The 24056-nt window shown below is 50.6% G+C and overlaps 12 protein-coding genes across 12 annotated transcripts; 7 read left to right on the top strand and 5 right to left on the bottom strand.

Annotated features, from left to right (window-relative positions):
- Positions 1 to 1802, top strand: MIND_00252300 (AFG1-like ATPase; the record flags this gene model as incomplete). Its single annotated transcript, XM_037359403.1, has 8 exons — positions 1 to 187; positions 238 to 389; positions 443 to 742; positions 795 to 880; positions 933 to 1042; positions 1090 to 1431; positions 1481 to 1605; positions 1656 to 1802. Exons 1-8 carry the CDS (start codon positions 16 to 18, stop codon positions 1800 to 1802), a joined length of 1434 nt encoding a protein of 477 aa, XP_037224498.1. The 5' UTR covers positions 1 to 15.
- Positions 1803 to 1901: 99 nt separating this feature from the next.
- On the bottom strand, positions 1902 to 6619 carry MIND_00252200 (uncharacterized protein; the record flags this gene model as incomplete). The annotated part of the gene is made up of 18 exons (XM_037359402.1): positions 1902 to 3925; positions 3979 to 4031; positions 4083 to 4096; positions 4145 to 4456; positions 4506 to 4710; positions 4758 to 4864; positions 4914 to 4966; positions 5013 to 5050; positions 5095 to 5275; positions 5324 to 5377; positions 5425 to 5542; positions 5596 to 5651; positions 5702 to 5738; positions 5791 to 5853; positions 5907 to 6132; positions 6183 to 6329; positions 6363 to 6520; positions 6566 to 6619. The coding sequence occupies 18 exons, from the start codon at positions 6617 to 6619 to the stop codon at positions 1902 to 1904; spliced, it is 3900 nt and encodes a 1299-aa protein (XP_037224497.1).
- Positions 6620 to 6855: 236 nt separating this feature from the next.
- On the top strand, positions 6856 to 8417 carry MIND_00252100 (CRAL-TRIO-N domain-containing protein; the record flags this gene model as incomplete). The annotated part of the gene is made up of 6 exons (XM_037359401.1): positions 6856 to 7031; positions 7082 to 7298; positions 7342 to 7765; positions 7816 to 7858; positions 7906 to 8105; positions 8152 to 8417. The coding sequence occupies exons 1-6, from the start codon at positions 6922 to 6924 to the stop codon at positions 8415 to 8417; spliced, it is 1260 nt and encodes a 419-aa protein (XP_037224496.1). The 5' UTR covers positions 6856 to 6921.
- A 58-nt stretch (positions 8418 to 8475) lies between these two features.
- Positions 8476 to 11256, top strand: MIND_00252000 (CRAL-TRIO-N domain-containing protein; the record flags this gene model as incomplete). The annotated part of the gene is made up of 4 exons (XM_037359400.1): positions 8476 to 8796; positions 8897 to 9454; positions 9502 to 9605; positions 9657 to 11256. The coding sequence occupies exons 1-4, from the start codon at positions 8506 to 8508 to the stop codon at positions 11254 to 11256; spliced, it is 2553 nt and encodes an 850-aa protein (XP_037224495.1). The 5' UTR covers positions 8476 to 8505.
- A 768-nt stretch (positions 11257 to 12024) lies between these two features.
- Positions 12025 to 13597, bottom strand: MIND_00251900 (Proline iminopeptidase; the record flags this gene model as incomplete). Its single annotated transcript, XM_037359399.1, has 10 exons — positions 13401 to 13597; positions 13011 to 13346; positions 12740 to 12964; positions 12658 to 12690; positions 12567 to 12613; positions 12495 to 12516; positions 12352 to 12441; positions 12228 to 12306; positions 12100 to 12183; positions 12025 to 12057 (listed from the first exon to the last, which is right to left on the bottom strand). Exons 1-10 carry the CDS (start codon positions 13562 to 13564, stop codon positions 12025 to 12027), a joined length of 1113 nt encoding a protein of 370 aa, XP_037224494.1. The 5' UTR covers positions 13565 to 13597.
- A 68-nt stretch (positions 13598 to 13665) lies between these two features.
- Positions 13666 to 14866, top strand: MIND_00251800 (CRAL/TRIO domain-containing protein; the record flags this gene model as incomplete). The annotated part of the gene is made up of 6 exons (XM_037359398.1): positions 13666 to 13877; positions 13929 to 14049; positions 14100 to 14159; positions 14207 to 14393; positions 14438 to 14668; positions 14715 to 14866. Exons 1-6 carry the CDS (start codon positions 13675 to 13677, stop codon positions 14864 to 14866), a joined length of 954 nt encoding a protein of 317 aa, XP_037224493.1. The 5' UTR covers positions 13666 to 13674.
- A 69-nt stretch (positions 14867 to 14935) lies between these two features.
- MIND_00251700 (AB hydrolase-1 domain-containing protein) lies at positions 14936 to 16600 on the bottom strand (the record flags this gene model as incomplete). The annotated part of the gene is made up of 8 exons (XM_037359397.1): positions 14936 to 15569; positions 15614 to 15659; positions 15712 to 15741; positions 15791 to 15949; positions 15999 to 16100; positions 16152 to 16267; positions 16320 to 16388; positions 16437 to 16600. 8 exons carry the CDS (start codon positions 16598 to 16600, stop codon positions 14936 to 14938), a joined length of 1320 nt encoding a protein of 439 aa, XP_037224492.1.
- Positions 16601 to 17009: 409 nt separating this feature from the next.
- MIND_00251600 (uncharacterized protein) lies at positions 17010 to 17707 on the top strand (the record flags this gene model as incomplete). The annotated part of the gene is made up of 5 exons (XM_037359396.1): positions 17010 to 17089; positions 17144 to 17177; positions 17227 to 17346; positions 17393 to 17623; positions 17672 to 17707. The coding sequence occupies 5 exons, from the start codon at positions 17010 to 17012 to the stop codon at positions 17705 to 17707; spliced, it is 501 nt and encodes a 166-aa protein (XP_037224491.1).
- A 280-nt stretch (positions 17708 to 17987) lies between these two features.
- Positions 17988 to 19197, bottom strand: MIND_00251500 (Serine/threonine-protein phosphatase; the record flags this gene model as incomplete). The annotated part of the gene is made up of 6 exons (XM_037359395.1): positions 17988 to 17990; positions 18041 to 18110; positions 18160 to 18584; positions 18632 to 18931; positions 18982 to 19065; positions 19111 to 19197. The coding sequence occupies 6 exons, from the start codon at positions 19195 to 19197 to the stop codon at positions 17988 to 17990; spliced, it is 969 nt and encodes a 322-aa protein (XP_037224490.1).
- A 154-nt stretch (positions 19198 to 19351) lies between these two features.
- Positions 19352 to 21560, top strand: MIND_00251400 (T-complex protein 1 epsilon subunit; the record flags this gene model as incomplete). The annotated part of the gene is made up of 13 exons (XM_037359394.1): positions 19352 to 19369; positions 19413 to 19436; positions 19483 to 19554; positions 19599 to 19659; positions 19715 to 19879; positions 19931 to 20129; positions 20174 to 20636; positions 20682 to 20882; positions 20915 to 21052; positions 21104 to 21284; positions 21335 to 21402; positions 21451 to 21475; positions 21526 to 21560. The coding sequence occupies 13 exons, from the start codon at positions 19352 to 19354 to the stop codon at positions 21558 to 21560; spliced, it is 1650 nt and encodes a 549-aa protein (XP_037224489.1).
- A 106-nt stretch (positions 21561 to 21666) lies between these two features.
- On the top strand, positions 21667 to 22325 carry MIND_00251300 (Ferredoxin; the record flags this gene model as incomplete). The annotated part of the gene is made up of 4 exons (XM_037359393.1): positions 21667 to 21764; positions 21797 to 21854; positions 21895 to 22018; positions 22066 to 22325. 4 exons carry the CDS (start codon positions 21667 to 21669, stop codon positions 22323 to 22325), a joined length of 540 nt encoding a protein of 179 aa, XP_037224488.1.
- A 171-nt stretch (positions 22326 to 22496) lies between these two features.
- Positions 22497 to 23960, bottom strand: MIND_00251200 (uncharacterized protein; the record flags this gene model as incomplete). Its single annotated transcript, XM_037359392.1, has 12 exons — positions 22497 to 22577; positions 22628 to 22665; positions 22713 to 22783; positions 22835 to 22961; positions 23011 to 23069; positions 23119 to 23192; positions 23241 to 23294; positions 23347 to 23412; positions 23461 to 23494; positions 23546 to 23747; positions 23796 to 23861; positions 23918 to 23960. The coding sequence occupies 12 exons, from the start codon at positions 23958 to 23960 to the stop codon at positions 22497 to 22499; spliced, it is 915 nt and encodes a 304-aa protein (XP_037224487.1).
- Positions 23961 to 24056: the final 96 nt, after the last annotated feature.

Here is a 24056-nt window from a genome sequence, read left to right as displayed (position 1 = left end):
TCGCTTCTCGCCTCGATGAGATTCTGGCGGTCACTGGCGGCAGCCAGGAGACTCGCCCTCCGCCGCCCCGGACTTCCAACACTATATTTGCCGAAGCGTCGGTTCCAATCATCACTTGCCGTCGAGACCGAGCATGTCTCCCAGCCTCCTCCTTCTATTTCCCGAGCGAGAGAACAGGAGCTGAATGGTCAGTCTAATGATATCCAGATTTTCTTGGTCATCCTAACCCTAGCCTAGAACCATTACCACAATACCGAAGACTCGTTTCGAGCGGTACTCTGCGAGGAGACGACCACCAGACACGGATCATTGAGAAATTACAGACTCTCCACGACCAGCTTACTCACTACACTCCTCCCCAAGTCTCAGAACCTCCCCCGGCCTCACTCGTACGTACATCTGTGCAATTTACAAAGGCGTGGTCACCATCGTTATAGCGCAGTTCTCTCTCTTCCGCCGACAGTCACCCGAATCGACCGACCCACCAGCTGATGCCCCACGAGGGCTTTACTTATATGGCGATGTTGGGACGGGAAAGACAATGCTCATGGACCTGTTCTACTCCACCCTCCCGCCCAACATCAAGCGCAAGAGACGAGTGCACTTCCATGCATTCATGATCGATGTTCACAAACGGATCCACGCCGTTAAGTCCACTCGAGGAAACACCGGAGATCCGATATTACCCGTTGCACGGGACTTGGCTAGAGAAGCGTCTGTGTTGTGCTTCGACGAGTTCCAAGTGCGTTCATTCCGAGTTGCTTGAACGCAGAAATGCTCACAGCGTCAAATAGGTTACTGATATTGCGGACGCAATGATCCTCCGACGTTTGTTGGAGCATTTATTAAACTTTGGGGTTGTCTGTGTGCTGACATCCAAGTAAGTGTTCTATTCAAGTTTTTCGACCCACTTTAACAGCAACTTGCAACAGTCGACATCCCGATGACCTTTACAAGAATGGGATCCAACGCTCAAGCTTTATTCCTGCAATAGAGCTTCTTAAGACGCGTTTCGACGTCACGGACCTCGATTCGGGGACAGGTGCGTGCTTTCCCCCACAATTTCTTCACTCTACTAAACCTTATCAGACTACCGTCGAATGGCGCGCGTGCCGTCATCCGTGAAACCATACCACTACCCATTATCGCCAGAGACCTCTAAAACGATGGAATCCATCTTCCAAACGCTAGCAAATGGCGACGATGTCGTGCACAACCGCAAGCTGCATGTGTGGGGTCGATCTCTGGTCGTCCCTGTCTCCACCGCAAGTGTCGCAAAGTTCTCCTTCCAGGAGCTTTGCGGGAACCCACTCAGTGCGGCCGACTATCTTGAAATCACGCGCGAGTTTGGCGCCATCTTCCTGTTAGATGTGTGGAAGATCGGGGTCGATAGAAAAGACCTGGCGCGTAGATTTATCACCTTTATAGACGGTGAGCAGCGGAGTTATATTCTATGTCTCGCACTTATTCCTCTGCGTAGCTTGTTACGAAAGCAAGACGCGCTTGTTTATTTCGTCTGCAGTACCCATATATCAGGTATTCTCTGACGACCCCAGTAAGTCTGGCGGGATCTCAGACCACATGCGCGGGGTCATGGATGACCTGGTATGCTGCATGCTTGGCTTCTGTTTGTGGCGTGCTCATGTCGGATGTAGGGTCTGTCACATGATCTGGTTGGGAAGAGCTCGATGTTCACAGGGGAAGAGGAAATTTTTGCGTTTGCCCGGGCGTGCTCGCGGCTTGTGCAGATGGAGAGCAAGGAGTGGGCGGAGACGGCCGGCATCAGCGCAGAATCTAAGTAATCCTTGTTGTAATCTAATCGGACGGAACACAGTGCACCAATCTCGTTGAAAGTTAATAACGACCAGCGTTTCAAGTATTACTGTAAGTATTATATGCTGCTACTTGGACTCTCCTCCGTCTGCTGCAGCCGATCCTTTCCTTCGTTTCTGATTCTTGCGCTGGTTTTTCGTGAGTGTCGACTTGGCTGGAGTTGCACTACTGCCCGTACTTGCGCTCTCTTCAGCTCCGGACCCGAGATGCAACGACAATGATGATTTGAGACTGGGTGATGGCGCGACTGACGGAGCACGTGACGGCGCCTTGAACAACTGATCGCCCGACTCTGCCTGCCACCCGAGGTTGTTGTCGAATGGCGTGAGCGGACTGCCGTGTGCCCTCGGTGTCCGCGCACTTATCGGCGAACCAGCACTGGAAAGTGGCAGTGGAATTTGCTCTGGCAGCGCGAGGTGCTGCAGACCAGGCGTCAACTTGGTTGCAGCGAAGCTAGTCAGAATCTCGACAAGTGGCTTTGAGCGTGCAACGGGAGTAGGGGGTTGGGAGGCCTCTTTGTCCTTCTTTGGTTCCTCTTTCGCGGTCTCTTCGGGCGGTGGCGGTGGGAGGTCCTTCTCTACTACTGATCCAACGACAGGGGTCTTGGGGGATTCAGCAGGGATTGGCGCACTATGTGTTGGCTCGGGTGCCGGCTGTTCCATTGCCGGTTGTTCCGGTGCTTGCTCAACCGCTGCTGGTTCTACCACTGGCGGTTCTGTTGCCGTCACTTCTGCTGCCGGTTCTGCCGGTGGCTGTTCGATCACCGGCTGCTCTGTTGCCGCCGGCTTCGTTGCTACCTGCTGCTCTACTGCTGGTTGCTCTACTGCGGGTTGTTCTGCTACCGGGGGTTCTGTTGCTGTTGGTTCTACTGCCGCTGGCTCTGGTGCAGGTTGCTCTGTCGTCGCCGGCTCAGCGGTAGATTGATCCGTTGATGGTTGATCCGCGGCCGGTTGATCTGATGACTGTTCGACCGTTGGTTGGGAAGAAGGCTGTTCTGTAGTAGCCGCTGCAGGGGGTACAGGGTCTGCGGCGGGCTCAGGTTGCGATTGCACGACTGGGGCCTCTTCCACTGTGTTCCCTCCCGTTTCTGGCTTCGTTTCGGTTCCAACGATTGGGGGTGGCTCCGGGACTACCTCTTCTACTGGCTTTGGTTGCGCCTCGTCCACTTTCGGAGGTTCATCGACAACTTGTTCTGCAGGTTTCGGACTTTTTGGCACGTCTGCGGGCGGGGTCTCGGATTTCTGCTTCGCTTCGGTTTCTAACGTGGTCGCTGGCGGCTCGGGTTGCGATTCCACAACTGGGGCCCCCTCCACTTGAGCCTCGCCTGTTTCTGGCTTCGTTTCCGTCGCCGCCGGGACCGCTGCTGGCTCAAGGACTGCTTCTGCTACCGGTTGTTGTTGCGACTCGTCCACTTTCGGAGGTTCATCGACAGCTTGTTCAGCAGGTTTCGGACTTTTGGGAGTATCTGCTGCGGGCGGGGGCTCTGTGATATCGGCTGGCGGTAGTTTGGGAGTAGTGGCAGCAGGGGGGACTTCGTCGACGGGAGGAGGCTGGACAGTTTCTTCGACAACTGTCTCTGGTGCATCAAACCCCCGGCTCTGTGTTGGCGGGCTCTTGGATGCGTCCTTTCCCTTTCCCCACACCGACGTCAGCTCGTCTGCAAGTTTCGAAGACGACCGGCTCATCACGCTCTCCTCGTGTCGCAAGTCTTTTTCCTTCCCCTTCTTCTCCCGTTCTTTGTCCTTTTCCTTCTCTTTCCCCTTCGCCTTTGACGACTTGCGGCCACGTGACGGCTCACGGTCAGCAGACCCGCGTTCACTGGTGCCAGTTCCACTGCCAACCTCGGCAGGTTGTTGCTCCTGCGGAAGGCGGGCAACATCTGGAATCACTTCGCGTTCAGTCACACTCGGGCCTGGTGTGGGCGGTTTGGGGCTCTCGGTAAAAGGAGCTGGAGGTGGTGGAGGTGGCGGAGCAAGAGCTGGTGAGCGCAACGCTGCGGAGGATGGAGGGCGGGAAAGTGATGGTGGCGAGCGCACCCGCTCAGATCGGGCAGAAGCGATGGTCATGTCGTCCTCAGAAAACACATCCGGCTCTGGATCAAATAGGTCAGTAACTTGTTCACGAGATAAGACATAGATCACGAACCCTCTTCTTCAACGCGTCGACCGCGTTCGTTGTAGATAATCGAAGCGGGACCACTTTAGCTGGTGTCAGTACCAAGTCAAAGAGCCAAAACATTAGAAACGTACTACTTGACTTCGCCCTATTTGACGATCAGACACAGGGTTGCAATCTAGCACAAAACACCCACATTATCAAGCCACTTGATACGCGCACGAAACTCGGTAAGGCCAAAGTGAATCTCGATCGAAAACACGATTTTCCAGAACGTGGTTCCATTCTTGCCCTCCTGGGCAACAGCTGAGCTCTTCAGCGGCGACAAGTCCGCGCGGACCATGCACAGCGTCGAAAACTCGTCGGCATCGCGATAGATCCACATCGGAACCTCCCCCTTGCCGCGATAACACCAGATGAGGACTTCAAACACGGACAGTACATTCAGGCTCGTCAACTCTGTCGAGTATTTACGCGAGAACACGGTCGATTCCTTCACTTTAATTCCCTGCAAAAGCTTGTCAGATTGAGTGCAATAAATCATCACGTGACCGCACCTGCTTCAAGATGCAATCAAACGCGTCAGGGAGAAGGCGCGGGCCGGATGGTAGCTCCACGAGCGTCGACTCGCGACTAGCATGCTCTGCATCTTCTGGATCGAACGCGCGTAGATACTCAACCCCATAAAATGCTTTCGACATGCGCACAGAGACATGGTGGTCGACGTAAAAACCAACAGAGCCATCGCAAACTGCCTTCGACCTAGAAAGTTGTGAATATAACTAGTGGCCAGAGCGATTGCTGCATACGTTTGGGAGTCAGGGCGGTTGACGGTAACGCCATATGGTGCCAGCCGCTCTTGAAGCTGGTTGAAGAGCCAGTGGTTTGCAGCGAAACCGCCAACTAACCATACCGACTGCAATCATAGTAAAAAAAAACATCGTTAATATGAAGTTACCACAAACCTTGATGACTCCCGCAGATGCGTCAACCTGGGCTTTGATAGCTTCAAATGCCGCTAAGGAAATTGTTGGAAGGTTCGATTTTGAACTGCATTAACTCACCCTCGATGGAAGGCTCGAAGAGATCTCGCACTTCTTCTCTACGAGGCAATGAGCTAAAAGAACAACAAGTAGCAGAACGCACCCTGTTAGCTTTAGCTTGCCGCCACGGATGCCAACGGACGAGTCTTTGTCGAGTGGGCTGCCAAATGAAATAAACTGCAACGACTGGTCGTCTCGGAACAGTCGTTTTGTCGTCTCGTCAAATCGCTTGGTAATGTGTTCAACCGCTTCGGGAGACCCGTATTTCGAGTGTTTTAATTTCTCTGCGCGAGTTGTCAACACAAAACTTTTTAGCAAGCGATATGATTTACCCTCTAGGAATCTCCGTGCCCTTCGACTGACGAAAACGGAGCCAGCAAATATGCCTGAAAGCCGGCTAAGTTCCGTGTTAAGTGAAAAAGCATGGGCCTACAATCGGATGGAGCGAGTTCTTCGATTTGAAGAGGTTGATTTCCTGTGATGCTATATGCTGAAATGTCCCATGTTCCACCACCAGCATCTGCAATGAGGAAGCCCGGCTTTGAGGGGTCCTGTGAGTGGAGTTTGGCGGTCAGAGTAACAAGGATATTCTTCAGTAACTCACAGAGAGCACCTCTGCCGCTAGACCATTCAAAACGCAAGCATGCAGACTTGCTTCTCCTATGCTATCTTTTAGACTAAAGCTGCTGAGGCGTGTTGTGAATCCCTACCTTCCGTTACGAAGAATATTCGGGATTTCCCCTCGTCCTAGCTCGCTATCGCTTCAGACGCACAACTCCAACGGGTCTATTAAACGCACGGTACTGGGGACCAGCCCCCCTTGTATCGCAGCCCTTCGGAATTTGGATTGCTGAGCGCCTTCCTGGAATGAAATTTGTCTTAGCACCTCCCGATTGATATGAAAGGACCACAAACCCAGCCATTCGGGTGGCTAAGAACAAATTTGATGTCGCTTTCTACTGAGGCCCACAGCGCGCTTCCGTTGGCGTGTGTGTCCACGATGAAATTGCGTGTGCAGGTGAAGAGATAAGCGAGAAAGTCGCCGAGAACATGGACTGGAGTCTTCCCCAATGGTAGCCTTCCTAATCGCATTCCGTTCATGTTGAGATGCATTGAGCGGGGACGAAGACGGAGTTTGAAACTATAGAGACGTCAGCGTTGAGACGAGTCTAGGAATGTCTGTAAACGCACAGGTCGACTTTGGTCCACCCCTCATCTTCTGCTTGTGCTGTCAAAGCCTCTGCCTCTGCCCCAGCTGCCGCCATCTTTCCATGGCTATCATACCACAGTAACGACGGAATTTTGGAGTTTCCAGCGACATGCTCCTGCCCCGGGAACCTGTTTGTGTGTCAGTGGCTAAAGGTTGAAAACTGCGAGGCAGATGCCTTGTGACGCCAAATATTTTGGGAATTTCTCCAGGCTCGAGGATGGAATATGATACCTATGAAAGAGATAAGTCGGCATATCGCGCTAGGCCAGTCTAGTCTGCTCACCCCACTAAACGTCGTGCCAACATCGATCGCAATGACCTAGAGGCGTCAGAGAAACGCGTATTGGTGAGACATAAGCTGTACGATTGATCGAGTAGGGCCGTTGTATGGTCTTCGTGAGTCTAAGGACGCTTTCATGGCGATGAGGTTTTTGGTGAACGTGGAAGTGGAAGATGAAGAGAGATCGAGGACGGAGAAACGTGTTTTATTCCACAAAGTTGGCTTCCGAGTCAAGCAATCAGCACCCACACGAGGCTTCGAGGCGTTTGGTGGGCGTTTGTGAGTTTATCGCCGTCCTCGCGTAGAACACGTGGTGCTGACGTAGGCGTCATAAAAACGCGTCCGCGGCGTGGCACTACTAATCATGTCCGGCTCGGGTCCAAGGCTGTTGCTCCAGCGCCGGCCAAGCGATTATCGATATTTTTTTCCCCGGTTTGTTGATGCCACCAATACAGGAGATGTTGCAAGGGCTGTACAACACCACTCTCGACTTTTTCGACCTCCGGAATCTTGCCGTTCCAGGAGCTTCGGATTCTGAATTATTTGCAAGGCTTGTCCACCTCCTTATCGATCCCACGACTCTTGACAGAATGTAAACAGACAACAACTAGACACAACGGGTAACGACCGCCGGTTGAGGGCTTCCGACCCGTCGCCTATGCGGCGCGGACTTGAAACACAACTTGCTCGTTCTCAAGCGGAAGTGGTAAAGCTTCAAGAAAGGTGTGCAGCCCTTGAAAGAGCGTTGAAAGGGACGAGAGAGGTGTTACAGGCAAGAGAAGCCGAGCTTGACCGACTAAGGAAATTAGAGTGCAGCGTGAGTGGCCATTTAATTGACTCACCAAGGCTAACAATATCAGTCTACTTCAGCTTGGTCCGGGAATGGGTCTATTATGCTTGAAGAGCAGCAGGCGCGGTCTCGGAGTAACGACCTGTTCATGACACGGACAGATAACTGGTCGGGGTCATCCATCATTCAAGCTGTCTGCGACATCAACTCTGAACTCATTGGGTTCAGCAGCGCAGCCATTGAGCTTTCCACGTTCGAGTCGCGGACGGATGCATCGACACAGGCCATGCAAGAGACTGACACCCGTTTGGGCCCACATATTGTTAAGATGTTAGAGGCGTGGCCAACTGGGAGTGACCCAACTTTGGTTGGGCTGGTTTTGCAGGCTGGGGTCGCGACATGTGTTGCCCGTGCTGTGTCGGCTTTCGCCTTGGGGCTACCAGCCAAGGCGGAGACAACTTTATCCCAAGTTTATTCGCATATCTTCTTTTCAGGTGCGAAGCTATGTGGCGAGTGCTCTCCAAGCATTTCATGTTTTGTCCAGAGCCTCAACCGACATCCGCGCGATGGCGTGCGCTAACCCATCGGTCAGAGGATTGATTTTTGTTGAAGCGCGGACTGACTGGCCACCTAGACACGTTCACACGCTCTACCCAGGACTAGCGGAGTACGCGTTGGAGGAGCTGAAGGAGACTATTTACCGTTGGGCAGCGGATATTCTGCTGGCTGTCGGTGCTGAATCCATGTCGCGACAGTGGATCCGGGACACATTTGGCCAACAAATAACCCGGATAGCAAAGTCTGTTCTCGCATTTGCAAAGTTGTGCAAAGAAGGTGTGTGGCGATCCCGTCGAGAAGCGATTGGGAAGTAACTTCGTAGGTATCATGTCAACGAACTTCGACATTGTCATCATAGAGAGCGGCCAAACTTTCGACGAGCGCGTCATGGTGGATTTATTTGACCCACAGTCGGGGGAGGGAGATACTAGTCATCCTCAAGGGGTGGTTTTGGCGACGACCGAGCTTGGTTTGCGGAGAATGACGCGCAGAACGGTTGGAGACGAGAGTGGCACGGTAGAGCATCAAGTTCTACTGAGACCGAAGGTATTACTCGAGTCTGTCCTCAGCACGTCTTTTGTTTCGTAGCTGCAAGACAAGTTGAGAGAAAAAAAAGCACACATCGCGATCAAAAAGTCACGGGCCGGGTCACGGACCATTTTCTGTTTCGAAGACGATGTCAACAAGCCTGGACGCCAATGACTTGCTGTTTGAATCGACTATAAATTCGCGCTCGGAATCTCCAGCTACGCGCGTCGAAACTCCTCCAACTCCTGTTGAAGATAGTGCGGTTGAAGATGGGGCACAGAAAAAGAAGAAAAAGAAGAAACCCAAGAAGTCTGCTGCTGCAAAAGCGCGAGATGCTGAAGCCACTAAAGATTCAACCTCTAAACAAGACGACCTAACTCGCCAATCCATCCTCTCGATTAGCCGGAACAAGCACTGGCGATATATCAGTTCATATCATGTGCGTAATTTACGCTGGTTCACTTCACGTTCCCCACCACAACCCAAGCCTTGTCGACCTTCATATACTGTCAGAACCATACTAATATACCGCTTTTTAGGGACCATGGCTGCAACTCCCAGTTGAACTACTCGAATCTTTACTTACACTCAACGTTGACCCTGCCACCCTTGCTCCGCCACGACTACCTCCCAATTGGGCAGCTTCTTCTGATCCTCTGATCACAAATCCTCTACGTATCGGTCCACCAAGACAGTCCCCGCCAGACTCACCACGATCTACTCCAACAACGGTTTCGTTCCCGACGAACATACCCCCCAATCTTTCATTTCCTGACCCTGGAAAACCTGCTCCACCTCCCATAGACCCGGGAGTATTCCGAAACGTAACTGCCATCCGACGACTCATAGACGAAGCAGCCGAGTTGAGTGTGAGGGCGTCTTCCGGTCTTTCTGCGGCTGAGCTCAGCTCAATGCGCTCTTCGTCAAGTATTGGCTCTTCCTATTTAGGCTTTAATGCGTGGGGTACAAACAACAATAATGGCCGAAATGTTGCCATGAGCGCTATGCGCATACACCGTTTACGAGCACTTGCTGTTCAAAAACTGGCAGCTGCATACCGGGCAGACGAAATTGCAAGTTCTGTGATGGTTATGCAGGTACTCAAGCTTATCTTCAACCAAATTTCAACTGCTGATATCGTCAGGGTGGGACAGTTTTTGACGACCTTGCCGAAAGAGTGCTTAAAGTCGATCCTAACGACCCCGATGCGCGATATGTCCACTTTTTCCACGAGAAAATTCCATCAAGGTCAGGAAATGTTTTTTTTTCCAAGACCAAGTAGTTCTAACTCAGCCACAGGCAACTTGCAGAATTCACGACCACGCAAGTACTTGATGAACTCATTCAACGACAGCCTCAAAAGTTGGAATATTATCGGACGCGTGGGATCGTCCACTCTTTCCGCGATGAATTCTCCCTCGCCACCAAAGATTTTACACACGCTCTCAAGGAAGCTCGGGCGATTCGAAAAGCAAAGGTGTCGCATCATCACAATTATTCTGCCCCAACACAGAACGGCAAGGCGAACGGGGCCAAGGGGAGTAAAAAGAGGAAGGGTGGGAGCAAGAGCAAAGTGCAACCCGTCCCAGATGAAGAAACAGGGGACGCTGGAGGGGAAGGAGAGTCGGACGATGCTTTATTGCCACATCCATCAGTTCTACCTGATGCACCCACGCCACTTGAACCGCAACTTTTATTCCTTCGAGGAGCGACATATCTACAGCAAGCTATCCATATCATCGAATCCGCCATCTTAAAACTTGAAGGCGTTTACAAGTTCCCTGCAACCTCGCCTGGAGGTAGTTCCGTCAATGGAGTTGATCTGCGGTTAAGCCTTCTTGAAGGCAGTGTCTATGGTGGCGTTGAAATCGGTAATCCAGAAGGTCCTTTGGGATGTAGCTCTGGCAAGAAAGTTCAGGCATACCGCGAGATATTCGGTGTCGCAGAGAATGGCGAGTGGAATACGGTCAACGGAGAGCGCGAGAAGACGCGCGACCAAATCATTGGTCTTGTTAGGAAAAGCATACGGGATCATGAGCGTTTTCTTGCGCACTTTGATTCGATCAACGCTGTAGCGCAACTTCAATTTGGGATAGACAAGACCATTGTCGAAAAGGTCGAATATGCCTTCAAGGTTGCGGAGGCTGTACGTCCTGGAACTCAAACGCCACCCACGCCACTCTCACAACAGGGACAATTACCGTACTCAGAAAGTGATTACGAGCTCCCAACAACCTTTACGACCTATCATCCCCTCCTCGTCGAGGCTCATTTCAGTATCCTCCTCTGCTACCTTTTATTGGGTGACTTCACGACCATGTTACCCACTTTCGTCAATACTGCAAAAATAATTGATGGTCTCGAGGGCTATCCCGTTTTCCTTCCTCCCCGTTCATTGGCGCAAGCTGAGTTCCTGGAGGTTCTCGATCGTCTTGCGGCTAGCTGGAAAACCGGCATAGCGGCGTACTCTGTACCGGAGTCCCCTCCCAAGCAAAAGGAGAAAGGGAAGGCCCGAGTCGAAGAGATTCTCGAAGTGCCGGAATCCATTGAGAAAGAGCTTGCTGATGCCTTTGCGGAGTCAAGGAGATCAACATTGGAATCAGATGACCTTCCGACGGCGTCTGCATCCTCTTCCACGACTTCTACATCGCCATCGGCAACCCGGTCCGCCACACCGGCGCCGCCCTCACCTTACGCGCAAGCGCTCAACAGCGTGCGCATTCTTCTTGCTCCCGTGGCCGCTCGCCAACGGGAGAAAGAATCCGAGAAAAGTCGCCCAAAGAAGGGTGCTGCCAAGATGACTGGTATCAATATTCCCCTCCATGGTCCACGAGTGGACATCATCCTTGCCTGGCTCGGGGCAGTTCACATACCCGCCTTAGAGAAAGCGGCAGTGTAGAGTGTTCCCTTTCATTCGTTCGAGTAGTGCTAGATCTAATTAGGAAGTGTATGTAGACAATTGTGTTAATCATGATGGAGCACACATTCGCCTTTGTTGACACACCTTTTGTTGAGAACCGCTTTGTAGTCCACAGGTCAACAGCGGGCGTATAAAAGGCAGGAGGATGCCCTGCTTCTCTTTCTTCAAACTACACCATGGCCCCCGTCTCCACTGACTCGAGCTTCAACTCCCTCTTTGACGGCGAATACATCAGCAGCAGTCAAGAAGCGTCAAAGAGCCGTTCGGCTTCACCCACTGCGACTCCGATGCCCCCAGTCCGCGAGCTCGCGTTACCTTGGGGGGGAGATCTGGAGGACACCAGCGATGCAGACACCGAAACAGAAGCGGGCCCCCACTCGGACAACATTAACTCTGACTCTGACTCTGAAGAGTTGACTTCCAGCCAGGAGGCGCATGTTCAGGAATTAGAGGCAACCTTGCAAGAAGCAGGACGACAAGCAGATAGGGAGGAGGAGGCGGACGACTTTATGCCTTCCTCTCAAATGTCCGCCATCTCGATAACCAACTCCGACGGGGAGGACGATGACAGGCTCCCACCATCCGATCCTCCCAAGGAGAATTTCGAGGCGACGACACCCACCACCGAGCTCCCAGCATCTGATTTTGAATCAGACACTGACGACGAATAGACGATGAACCGGTTCGATTTGTTCTTGGGGAATACACGTCCATGATAATTTACACCTCTTTAATTCTTTACTTCGTTTACATTTCCAAGTCTGCGAATTGGTCGGTAGCCTAGAGAGCAAGTTAGATTAGAATATTGTGTTTAGTTCTGACCTTGATGAGAAGTTCCTCGATTCCCTTTTCGCGAGTACTGTGTCCAGCATCGGGCACGATGTGAAGTGTGATTTCAGGCCAAGCCTATCATGTTTTAGGGCTATAACGCTGCATCGCAAAGAACGTACCTTCTTCAGCTGGTAGGCAGTGGTAGCCGGACACACGACATCATATCTGCCTTGAACAACAATGCACGGGATGTGGCGACTGGGAAAAGATAAGAACAGAGCAGAATGAGGGAAGAACACCGACATCTTATCGATCTCTTGCGGTTCAAGAAGCTGACCATCACGCATGAACCCGTCGTTGACAAAATAATGGTTTTCGATGCGGGCAAATGCACTAAGCAGCGAGGATCAGACCAAGAAACTGAAAATGTAGTGAAATTTTCGCACTTGGCAAAATCGTCTCCGTCAGCTGAGAAAAGTGATGAGAGGGTGGTCAAAACCATAAAAAGCGCGAGATACCTCGAGCCAGATATTCAGGATCTACATAAAGTCTCGAAGTCGCCATTCTGTGACATGAATGACGCGCAAAATGCAGGAGGAAGATACTCACTCCCATTTAGTCCATGCCTTAGCTGCGGTAATTCTGGGGAAGCGTCAAAACAATGAATCCTTTGTCGGTGCCTACGACAAACCTGGTTTCGTCGTCCACCGCATTTAATTGTGCGTGGTATGCTGTCAGCATATCGTGGCGTTCAGGCTCAGGGATGATGGAGATGTATTCATCCCAGGCTTCGGGGAAAAGGTGCGAGGTGCCGTTTTGGTAGAAAAAGTCCAGTTCACTGTAAGTAGACCGGTTAGTCGGAGCTTCGTCAGGGGTAGAAGAGATAAGGAACCTTTTTCTCAGAGTGAAGATTCCTCTGTCGGGAGGGTAAGATTCCCGGCAAATGTTGAACGAATACCCACCGCAGGATCAAGCTCCTCACACGATCTGGATGTGACTGCGCATAGGCCAGCGAAAGAGTCGAGCCCCAAGATCCGCCGAATACGTGCCATTTCTGGATTCCCAAGTGTTCACGGAGACGTTCAATGTCCTTGACGAGGTCCCAAGTTGTGTTCTCCTCTAAAGACGCGGTCGGAGTGGATTTCCCGGACCCTCGTTGGTCATGGAGGATGATGTTGTACTTCTTGGGGTTAAAGAACGAGGCGTCTTGGTGGCCTGAATCGTAGACGCATCCACCGCCAGGACCTCCGTGGAGGAAGACAACAGGAGAGCCGTCTGGGTTTCCGCTCAACTCGTAACTGGGGGTTGATTAGATAAGTAGGGTATATCGCCCACTGGCTTGGACGGCGAACTAGAGAGTGTGGATGCTATCAGGAATCTTGAGATTGCCGGTTTTATAGGGAACGACGTCGGGGTACATGGCGCGTCTTGTCGATGCTGAAAGAAGACGAGTGGTGGTGGTGGGTCGCAAGTGCGCCTGCGTCACAGTGACGAGCCTGCTACTTGCTCTGAGCATGGACCAAACAACCCTTGTTCGCTTATTTGTGGCCTGAGCCGATCCCGGTCCGCAATAAAGCCGTCATCATTCGATTTCGTATTATATTGTTCTTCCTGTCCACAACATCCATGCCAGAAACCGTCTATGTCCCTACTTCTCCCCCAAACCAGGCTGCACAGCCGCTGCAGCCAGCTGAGCTCACTGAAGAGCAGCAAAAAATGCAAGAAACTGTCTTATCACACTTTTCCGACCCAGATTTCAAGCCAACCGGTTCAGAGACAGGACTGTCCGATGAGGAGAAGATGTGGGTCTCTCATGAGTGCATTCTGAGGTGGGTACGCGGCTCTCGACAGACGAAGTAGGTGCAGAGGATATTTTTCAGGTACCTTCGTGCCAGTAAATGGAAGGTCGACGTTGCCAAAGCTCGCCTCGATGCCACGTTGGCCTGGCGGCGACAATACGGAATATATGACAAATTAAAGGCCGACTATGTCGAGCCTGAGGTGAGTTAGCTCGAAGAACGCGTCGCGGAGCGGGTTTTACGCGTCGCCAGGCGGTCACAGGGAAGCAAATTATCTTCGGCCACGACGTCAATGGCAGCCCAGGTCTTTATGTGAGCGCCATTCTCTCCCACATGCGTTTATCCTAACACCCTTATAGCTTCTGCCTTCAAGACAGAACACAAACGAGCCTCCACAACAAATAGAATTCACTGTGTGGATGTTGGAGCGCTGCATCGACATGATGCCTGCCGGGGTCGAATCGCTCGATCTTCTCGTCGACTATGCAGATAAAGCCAAAAACCCATCTTTCGGTACCGCCCGTGCGGTGCTTAACATCCTCCAAGGTCAAACTTGCGTTCTGTCAGGCCTTATATTCAACATTTCGCAGACCATTATCCGGAGCGACTCCACTACGCGCTGATCCTCAATGTCCCTTTCCTCTTGAATGCATTCTTCAAATTCATAACGCCGTTCATCGACCCCGTCACCCGTCTCAAGATGAAGTTCAATCCAAAAGTTGTCGAGGACGGTATCTTTGATTCGAAAATGGTCACGGAAAGGTGGGGCGGAGACGTGATTGTCGACTACAAGCATGAGCAGTACTGGCCTGCTCTCGTCGGTAGGCCTCTCGTGGTCAAACTGCATGGAACTGACATCATTTGCAGATATCACAAACGAGCGGCGAGCATTGTGGATGAAGAATTGGCAAGCACTAGGGGCGAAAGTTGGCTTGAAGGAGGCTGATTACAAAAGAGTAGCAGAGGAAAAGGTCCATGAAGAGGCCCCGGAGCCTGCTCTTCCCGTCGATGAGGCATGAACGTGGTTCATTTCGATTATCTAGACATATACTCTACCATATAATACGGACCTATAGCTAATGTCTGAATTAGAACCCTTGCAAGAAAAGCTCCTTCCTAGGACGGTTTCCATCGACAAGCATGTCGCCAACTTCTTTGCAACCAAGGTTTGGCCACTGGCTTTCTCTGATAAACCCATCGTCATCCACGGAGACAACAACAGTCGGCACGTCTCGGACAACATCCGTGCCAAACAGCTGCAGCCACTCAAGCACTGGCTTCGTCGTCCACCTTTTGCGTCCTTTGCGTCCAAAAAACCACCCTAGATGCCCACCAGACTCGGTTATGGCTGTCACAACATATCCGTTGTTCTGCGCATCGGCGCCAGGCATCTGGACTCGCTGGACAACGGGGTCGTCTGCAGCGTTGATTGTAAGGCAAGGAACACGGACATCTGCAGCGACCTCGTGACTACTTGCCCAAGCGTAGTACTCGTGAACAGAGTTGAAGGGAAACGGTGGAGTATCGCCGACAGTGCGCGTATATATATCGTCAAAGTCCGTTAGAGTAGGCTTTTTTAGGTGTAAGGCGGCGCGGAGGGCAGCAGCAGTCGGGTGGGCTGGGTTTTTGAAGAAGATAGCTTGATGGTGGAGTAACAATCTTTTGATATTGGCACCCATGCCTGGAAGGTAGACATAACGTCCCATGGTGCTGTCGTGAAGACTGGAAATAATGGGTAACGGTACAGACCTAGGAAATCAACCCACCCTAGAGTGTTTTTGACAAGGTCCCATGGGTTTCCTAATATTGCGGCTGCGATATCAAGTTCAATGGCAGTAACGAACAGACCCTCGCAGTCACAAACCTGCAGATATACGACTGTTCACCCCCTCCTCTGGAAACAAAAATAAGCTTCGCCGATGCTCTGGTCAAACATCTCCCACCTGCAAGGTAGCGAATGAGGACATTGCCTCCAATGGAAAACCCAAGGCCAACGAGAGGAGCATTGGGAAATCTTGATGAGATATAGGTCAAGGCTTGTCGCAGGTCGTCCGTTTGAGCCGCGGTATAGAATTTTGGACTCGTGATTGGAACACCAGAACCTAACAAAGTTGAAGGAGACAAAAAAACACGCAGGCTATGATGACGCACATCCACGAAAATTCACAACGACAGCGCGATAACCAAGTCCACCACGATCGACGGGCGCAGTTGCCGGAGCTAATACTGAACGCACGTAGGGCTCATGCGAGCCTGTTGGTGGATGTTGGATGTCTTGTTTTTCGAATAATTGTCAGGACATACCACCAGTCAATCCATGTTGAACGACGATTATCGGAGTGTCGTCAGGAATGTCCGGTGAGTCTGGCGGCGCGAAATCCAATCCCAATGTTCCCCCATCCACTAGTCTCAGCAGTCGTCTAGATAAAAACTATCGCGTCAACTTGGGACGAAGGCTATGAAAGCCCGTACCTCTGGTACCAGACCTTGTCTACCTCGGAGAAGTCACCGAGCACGGAATGCATAGTGTGCATGTGTCCACTATTTGAATTTAGCGAAATGCACGTAATATCCACGCGAAACACGCACTTGGGAAGCCACCAGGTTGGGCGATATTTTGTTGACAGACTCTTGCATCGGGAAAGCACCAAATCACGTAGCGACACAGAGTCTGATTGCGACTTTAGGACGACATAGGCGGGCTCTGGAGGGAAATGGAGACGAGGAGCCTTTCTGCTGCGTTTTTCGGGCATGTGGGTCAAGGAAAAAGGTTGTTAACGCTGGAATGATGACCGAGGGCACAGCTATCTATCTCCCATTCGTGACAAAGGTCTGCCTGTAATGCCGCATTACAACGCGGCTGCTTGCCATCGAAGAAGACTATTCTTGCCGTCCATTGCGATTGGGATCTGAGGTAGATGGATGGAATCAGTCCTTGTCGCATGGAGTGTTTCACCACAGATTTTCAAGGCAGTAAAGGTCGTAACCAAAGCGCATCTAATCGAGATGAGATGAAAGCAGCGGAACGGCGGAAGAGCAGCCGCGATGCCAAGCTCTGGTTGGCCAAAACCTTAGCGGTCACGCGCCAAGCTCCACCAATTAGCGCATACCCCAGTCGCGTGAGGCTTACATAGGCGACACTCGACCTCTTAGCTCCTCATCATGTACTCGAAAATCGCAGCACGCTCAGTCCTTCGAAAAGCAGTCTTCCAAACACGTCCTGTTGGCGCCTTGAATGTTCGGTCAGTAGCGCCTATAGTCTTTTACCCGATTCTGAGTATGACGACATGGGTTAGACATTCAAGCACTATGCACGACAATGACCCCGAAGTAACTGCCAGCGCCGAGACTCGTCGCCCTCATTTACAATATGCCACAGCTGCTCGAACTCGAAAAGAAACGGAATATGGCTGGAATTCAGCACAGAACATCGACCCCACACAAGCACGCTCCCGGATGGAATGAGCATTTGGCAAGCGCCTCGGAGGCTTCACTGAAGGTGAGATTCCCATATGCATATTCCGACTTGCCTGAATCATTCTTAGGCTGACAAGGCCGATGGCTCGCCAATCGACCTCCAAGGGACCACAGTCGAATACATTCAAGCACGACACTCGCCCGACGAAGCAGCGGACTTGCTTGACCAAGTCAATGGTCCACTCTCCAGTGCTAAGACGGACGACACAAGCACAGGCCCACAAGTACTCGTTCGGAAGACCGTCCGTGAAACAACCGAAGTCTGGAAAAACGAGAAAAGCACCGCTAGCGAGGACGTCGTATGCGCCGCTCAAGTTCTCCAAAGTCATATCGCTGACTCACTGCAGGTCAAGGCTGAACGCGGAGTGCTTTCCACTGAATAAAAACTCCGGCAGTCCGCATGACTCTAATGTATTAGTATGACCTTCTTGCGCACCTGTACTCTTAGCGACCCCCAAACATTTCAAATAAGCGAGAAAGGAATTTTTTTATTTGGCATTATGCGTGTGCAGCATTGACAAGTCCGTGTGTCCAAAACAAAGAAGATGCGTTGGAGTTGTTGAGGGAGGTGCTTCTGGTGAGCTGATGCTCGCGAGAGTCTGGAATGAGGGGCTGGAGTACAGATCACGATTAAGAGACCAAAATATATGGTTCATGTTACAATTACTGAGAAAAGTTGGTTAAGGTAACAACAGACAAAGGAGTGAATCACGCACAAGGAAGTAATCCGGCACACGTCGTGAGACAAGTGGCTCTCCGGCTCGCGGAGCAGGGTCGAATTGTAGGCTGATATTTGTCAGCAACTAGAAGAATCGGCAATATCGCCATGACGCACAAGCTATACGATAATTTTTCGTCTATTTCCATGATTGCTGCCTGATTGCCGCAACGATAACAGTAGTTGGGGGCGCTGAAAATAGTGACCACGTTTCTGTCTTGGCTCCAAGCGTAACCTAGGAAGTAGGTCAGACACAGGCTTGACCACGACGACAACGACGAATACTTGCCTTCCATGACAAGCTGGTGGGCACGAGCAACCAGAGTCAGACCGTTGTTGTGATTGAAGGCTTCAGAAATGTCTTGTCCGAAAGTATATCCTGCACCACGCGGAGAGATTCCCCAACCACAGCGGTCATCTGGGTCGGACCACAGCAAGTCACACATAGGGCCTTCATGAGGAACTTCTTGGACACGATCAATAGAGCGGACATGGTCAAGCGTGTCGATGGAAGGCGAAAGACCACCGTGGAGGCAGAATATCTATCAATTCGGATCAGATGCGCCATGCGATAAAGGAAGCAACCGACTTGGTTATCAATAAGGGCAGTGAGAGGTAAAAAGTCGAAAAGGTCGGTGAAGAACCGCCAAACGTTGGCATTGCCATACTTGCGGAGACATTCGTCGTAGAATCCATATACTTGCGTGATCTGTCGGGACTCATGGTTTCCCCGCAAGATGGTGACACGATCGCGGTAGCGCAGCTTCAAAGCGACAAGAAGTGTCACTGTCTCAACAGAGTAGTAGCCACGGTCAACATAGTCCCCCATGAAGAGATAGTTGGTATCAGGCGAGTTGCCGCCGATACGGAAAAGCTCTGAAAGGTCATGCTAAACGCAAGATAAGCCATAGACATTCCTAGAGGTGTACTGCGACGCACGAATTGGCCATGAATGTCACCGCAAACCGTCACTGGACAGCGAACAGGCTGAACATTTGATTCCTCCATTAGAATTTCTCTGGCCTAGAAAGATATGAAAGGGACAACAATTGGGGTCGCACGACTAACTTTGTCGCATAGCTTCTTAACATCGGCCTCTGTCAACTGTTTGCATGCGCTCAGCTGTTCAATCCAAGCATCAATCTCGTGTTCCATTTCGTTTTAAAGTGGTTCAAAAGGTCGTCGCTTCGAATGGTAGTGGTGGAGGGCTCGATGGAGGATGCGATGGAGGCAGGGGAGTGTTTGTGGTGGGAGAGTGAATCAAGTGGTAATGTCACTGCCCGTCACACGACGCGTTACTTTTCGGACGATGAGCATCGACACAGAGGTACGCGCGTTGCTCGTGTTTGGGCATCATTTACACACTCTAGAACGCGATATATACGACGGATGAGGTATGAAAACCAGCTAAATCCCAGCTATATCTGACCCTTGACCTAGTATGGTCGGCCTTTCATCATCTTGCGTGAACAAGCCAAAAAGACCCGTACCCATGGAATCGAGGCGATTAAAGTTGGTGCAGAAACTCCATTCAAAGTATAAACTGACCAAACTAGTCCCACATTCTTGCTGCACGGACTGTCGCTAATATCGTTCGCACATCGCTCGGTCCAAGAGGTTGTTCATAGGCCTGTCTGCATCCCTCGAGATTTTGTTTACCATGAACCTATAGGACTTGACAAAATCCTCATTTCACCCGATGGCGACATTACGGTAACGAACGACGGGGCGACAATTCTCAGTCAAATGGAGGTTGAACATCAGATCGCAAAACTTCTAGTCCAGTTGTCCAAGAGTCAAGACGACGAGATCGGAGATGGGACAACCGGTGTTGTTGGTGCGTTATTTTGGTCCGTATAAATTTCGGAACTCGTAACCTCCACAAAAGTTCTGGCTGGCGCGTTACTGGAACAGAGCGAGGCATTACTGGACCGAGGCATACATCCAATCAGGATTGCAGATGGATTCGACCGTGCTTGCTCTGTAGCAGTGCAAGAGCTTGACCGTATATCGGATCGCGTCGAATTCTCAAAGGAAAACACCGACAATCTCCTTAAGGCTTCAATGACGAGTTTGGGTAGCAAAATGTGTGTTCTTCGTTCTGCCTAATGATACTAGCTAATCCTTGCAGTGTGTCCAAAGAACACAGACAATTCGCTCAGATTGCCGTCGATGCTGTCCTGACCGTAGCTGATCTCGAACGCCGGGATGTGCCTTTTGACCTCATTAAAGTCGACGGGAAAGTTGGTGGCTCCCTCGCCGATACAACATTAATAAAAGGCGTGCTCATCGACAAGGACATGTCCCATCCACAAATGCCGCATGCTATCAGGGACGCGCACCTCGCTATACTGACATGCCCTTTTGAACCTCCGCGACCCAAGACAAAACATCACCTCGATATCACAAGTGTGGAAGAGTTCAACAAGTTACGGGAATATGAGAAAGAGAAATTCGCAGAAATGATCAAGCTCGTCAAAGACACTGGGGCCAACCTTGTCATCTGCCAATGGGGCTTCGATGACGAGGCAAACCATTTGTTGATGCAGAATGAACTTCCCGCAGTTCGATGGGTTGGTGGGCCTGAAATCGAGGTAACATCAGATATGCTTTTTAGCTTCAAACTCATCCACTCTCAGCTTATCGCAATCGCCACTCAAGGCCGTATTGTGCCTCGTTTCGAGGATCTTACCCCAGAAAAGCTCGGCAAAGCCGGAATTGTGCGGGAAATCTCCTTTGGAACAACGAGGGACAAGATGTTGGTCATCGAAGAGTGCGCAAACACTCGAGCGGTCACCATATTTGTTCGCGGGAGTAACAAGATGGCGAGTTTCCAATTTGTCAGCTCCAAACACATGTGACCTCTCTGCAGATTGTCGATGAGGCCAAGCGTGCTTTACACGATGCCATCTGCGTAGTCCGGAATCTTGTTGTTGATAACCGTGTCGTCTACGGTGGGGGAGCAGCGGACATCAGCTGCGCGATTGCGGTCTCGAAAGCAGCTGACGAGGTGATCGAATCAAACAAATCGCCTCAAGTCATCGTCTCAGTCTCTTTCTAGATTCCTTCAATCGAACAATACGCGATGCGAGCCTTCGCGTCGGCACTCGACGCAATCCCTCTGGCCTTGGCGGAGAACAGTGGTCTTCCGCCTATCGAGACATTGGCGGAGGTCAAGAGCCGGCAGATAACAGAAGGGGACTCTCGTCTTGGAATAGATTGCAACGGAAGGGGGGAGAATGGTACGTGACGCAAATGGATCATTTTTTGCAAAGATTCTGAATTCGTCCAGACATGAAGAAACAATTTGTATACGACCCACTTATTTCCAAGCGACAACAATATTTGCTAGCCACACAGGTAAAAAAGGCAACTTTCACAAAAAATGTGTCACTAATTCATTTGTAGCTTGTGCGGGCAGTACTCAAAATCGGTCAGTGATATAACGAGCCAATAATCGATACCTTACTGATCGACTTTCAGACGATGTTATCGTTGCCGGGGAGGCGGAAGACTAGAGTATCTACTGTAAAACCCAAAATTAACCATTGCGTAATCACGATCAAGTAACGACTGACGCGTGACACAAAACTTGTCGGCACAAACCTCCATGTTCCCCTCACTATGCCGACGATTCTGGTCAACTGCACAACACCAACGCACCCTAAGTCGTGTACCCTTCAAAAGCTACCCCAGGACGCGATACCTGCACGTGTCGTCAGGTCCGTCGCACTCTCAAAGCACGAATTGTAAGCTTAACGCCGAAAAGTTTTGCGGCATGGAGATATAACGCGTCCGGCTCCCGGGACTGGGTCAGTGGCTTATTCTGCTGTCTCCTCTCTGTTTACCAAGTCAGGCTTGTCTAGGATCAAAATACACTTCAAAGACTCGAAGGGAGAACTGGTAAAGACGGTGGAAGCCAACGAAGGAGATGATCTTCTTTCTATTGCGCATGAGTATGACATCGAGTTAGAAGGTGCGAGTCTCGCCTCAGCCGCAGGCTATTGTTGAAGGGCTATCCAGGTGCTTGCGAAGGCTCAGTTGCCTGTTCGACCTGCCATGTTATCCTGCCGCCAGAATACTACGATCTGCTTCCTGAGCCGGAGGACGACGAAAATGACATGCTCGATATGGCGTTTGGGCTTACGGATACGAGTCGCTTGGGCTGCCAGGTAAAGTTAACGCGCGAGTTGGATGGCATGACCGCGACGCTGCCTGCCGCCACAAGGAATATGTTTGTAGACGGTGGGTTGCCCACAAATACCGTTTCTTCTTCTGATTAACTGTAGGGAAAAAGCCAACCCACCATTGATATTCTACCTGCTGCTAATTTATCGTACTCCTCAATACACAAATTCCGGTTCCGCCTCCACCCTGACAAGAGGATGCGGTCGCAAACTAAACAGTTCGATTTCGGTCTCCCTGCCGTATGTATACGGAGTCACATTGTACCACTAAACCACTGCACTGTCTTTGGGTTCCGTCTCATCACTTTCCGCCTTCGGTTTCCAGAACATCAACCCTCTGAGAATGTCCTAGGAATCTGTTGTGAGTATAAGACCGAGCACAAGTTGGATTCAAGTACATTCTGAGTTCCAAAGATGAAGCCTGCGGCGCTTGGCACTAAGAAGATAATTGAGATCGACCGGCCTGACAATGAAATTACCGACAAATGGCTGTTGCAAGGTGTGTTTTTGCTCCATTCACAGTGGACTGAGTGAAGAATGAGAGGGCAGTTAACCTTATAATAAAGTATTGAATATCAAGATAAAAAGAAACCAGGCAGGCATACCCTCCAGCAACCATAGGCAAAATGCTGAAGATGGACAGGCGAACAATGAGGGCCAATGATATACCATCCTGCGAGTGAAACTTCCGGAAAGCGGTCCAGTTCCTATAAAGCAACAAAGCAGTCTTGGCTAGTAGCAGACATCAAACATATAAAGAAGTTCCAAACACAAGATTCACCTTCAAAGCTTATCATAACAAGCACTGTTAAAAGCACAACCACAGCAGTAATTGTTGGTCTTCAAACTGCAATTAGAGTAAAACTTCCAACAGATATTCAACACATACTGGATGCTGCTGGTATAATGACAGTAAAATCCTGTGTCATCTCTTGCAGCAATGGATGGATGTGCAAGTCCAATCTAGGCTGATATCAGTAGAGTTTTCAGCTAATAAGGGAGTGCAGATACACCAAGGGCAATGATAAGTGTCAAAAGCCCTACAATATATGGATAAACTTGAATCTAAGTAATAATATCAGTAAAGTTGCACTGAGAGTGTTATAAAATTGCTTACCATTGTAATTTGTCTTTTGCTAGGCCGTGCCTTATTTTTAAAGACAGACCAGAGGATCAGATACATCTTATTTAGCATTGATTAGAGAGAAACAGATAATAATAAAAAACAAACATGCAGCATCACTGAGAGTGTTCCAGCAGAGGTGCTAAATTTAATAATTTGGCTAAAGCTCCAAGTAAAATCAACTGAGACTCACAGAACTGGTCCAGCATAAATCAGTGCTGCCTGTACCAGACAGACAGAGGCCGGAGGCTCTGGCCCAACTTGACTCCCAGCAAGCATGAAGTAGGAGAGACAGAAAAATAGCCAGGACAGCATGAATGAGTACCAGACCCGTGACCGGTGAACTCCAGGAGAAATCCATGCAATGATAAGAGTTATTAACACGATCATAAATCCTGGGAAAGTATATTAGTAATCAGCATCACCAGAAAAAGTAATGATACCAAATATCTGCAGGAAGTTGTATACTGCAAGGAGTGCCAAACTGGTATGCTCCTGTGCCAGTGTATCTGGCGTTTGAGCATAAACATCACATGACTCGGAGGGTTATGGAAGTAACAAATACCTCCGGGGAACATTTGAGACATGCTTTGGCTGTCCTGAGCCATGGCTAGAAGCGCCAATCAGAAATCCTTGCACGGCAAGAGTCCACTTGGCAAGAGGCCCCCAGGTGGGCAAACGAAGAGACTAGAAGAGACGAGACC

Source organism: Mycena indigotica (genome assembly GCF_014461135.1).
Source record: "Mycena indigotica strain 171206Taipei chromosome Unknown Mind.scaff0002, whole genome shotgun sequence".
Lineage (NCBI taxonomy): Eukaryota > Fungi > Basidiomycota > Agaricomycetes > Agaricales > Mycenaceae > Mycena > Mycena indigotica.
The sequence above is the reverse complement of the archived record's forward strand: the minus strand, read 5'-3'. Positions and strand labels throughout refer to the sequence as shown.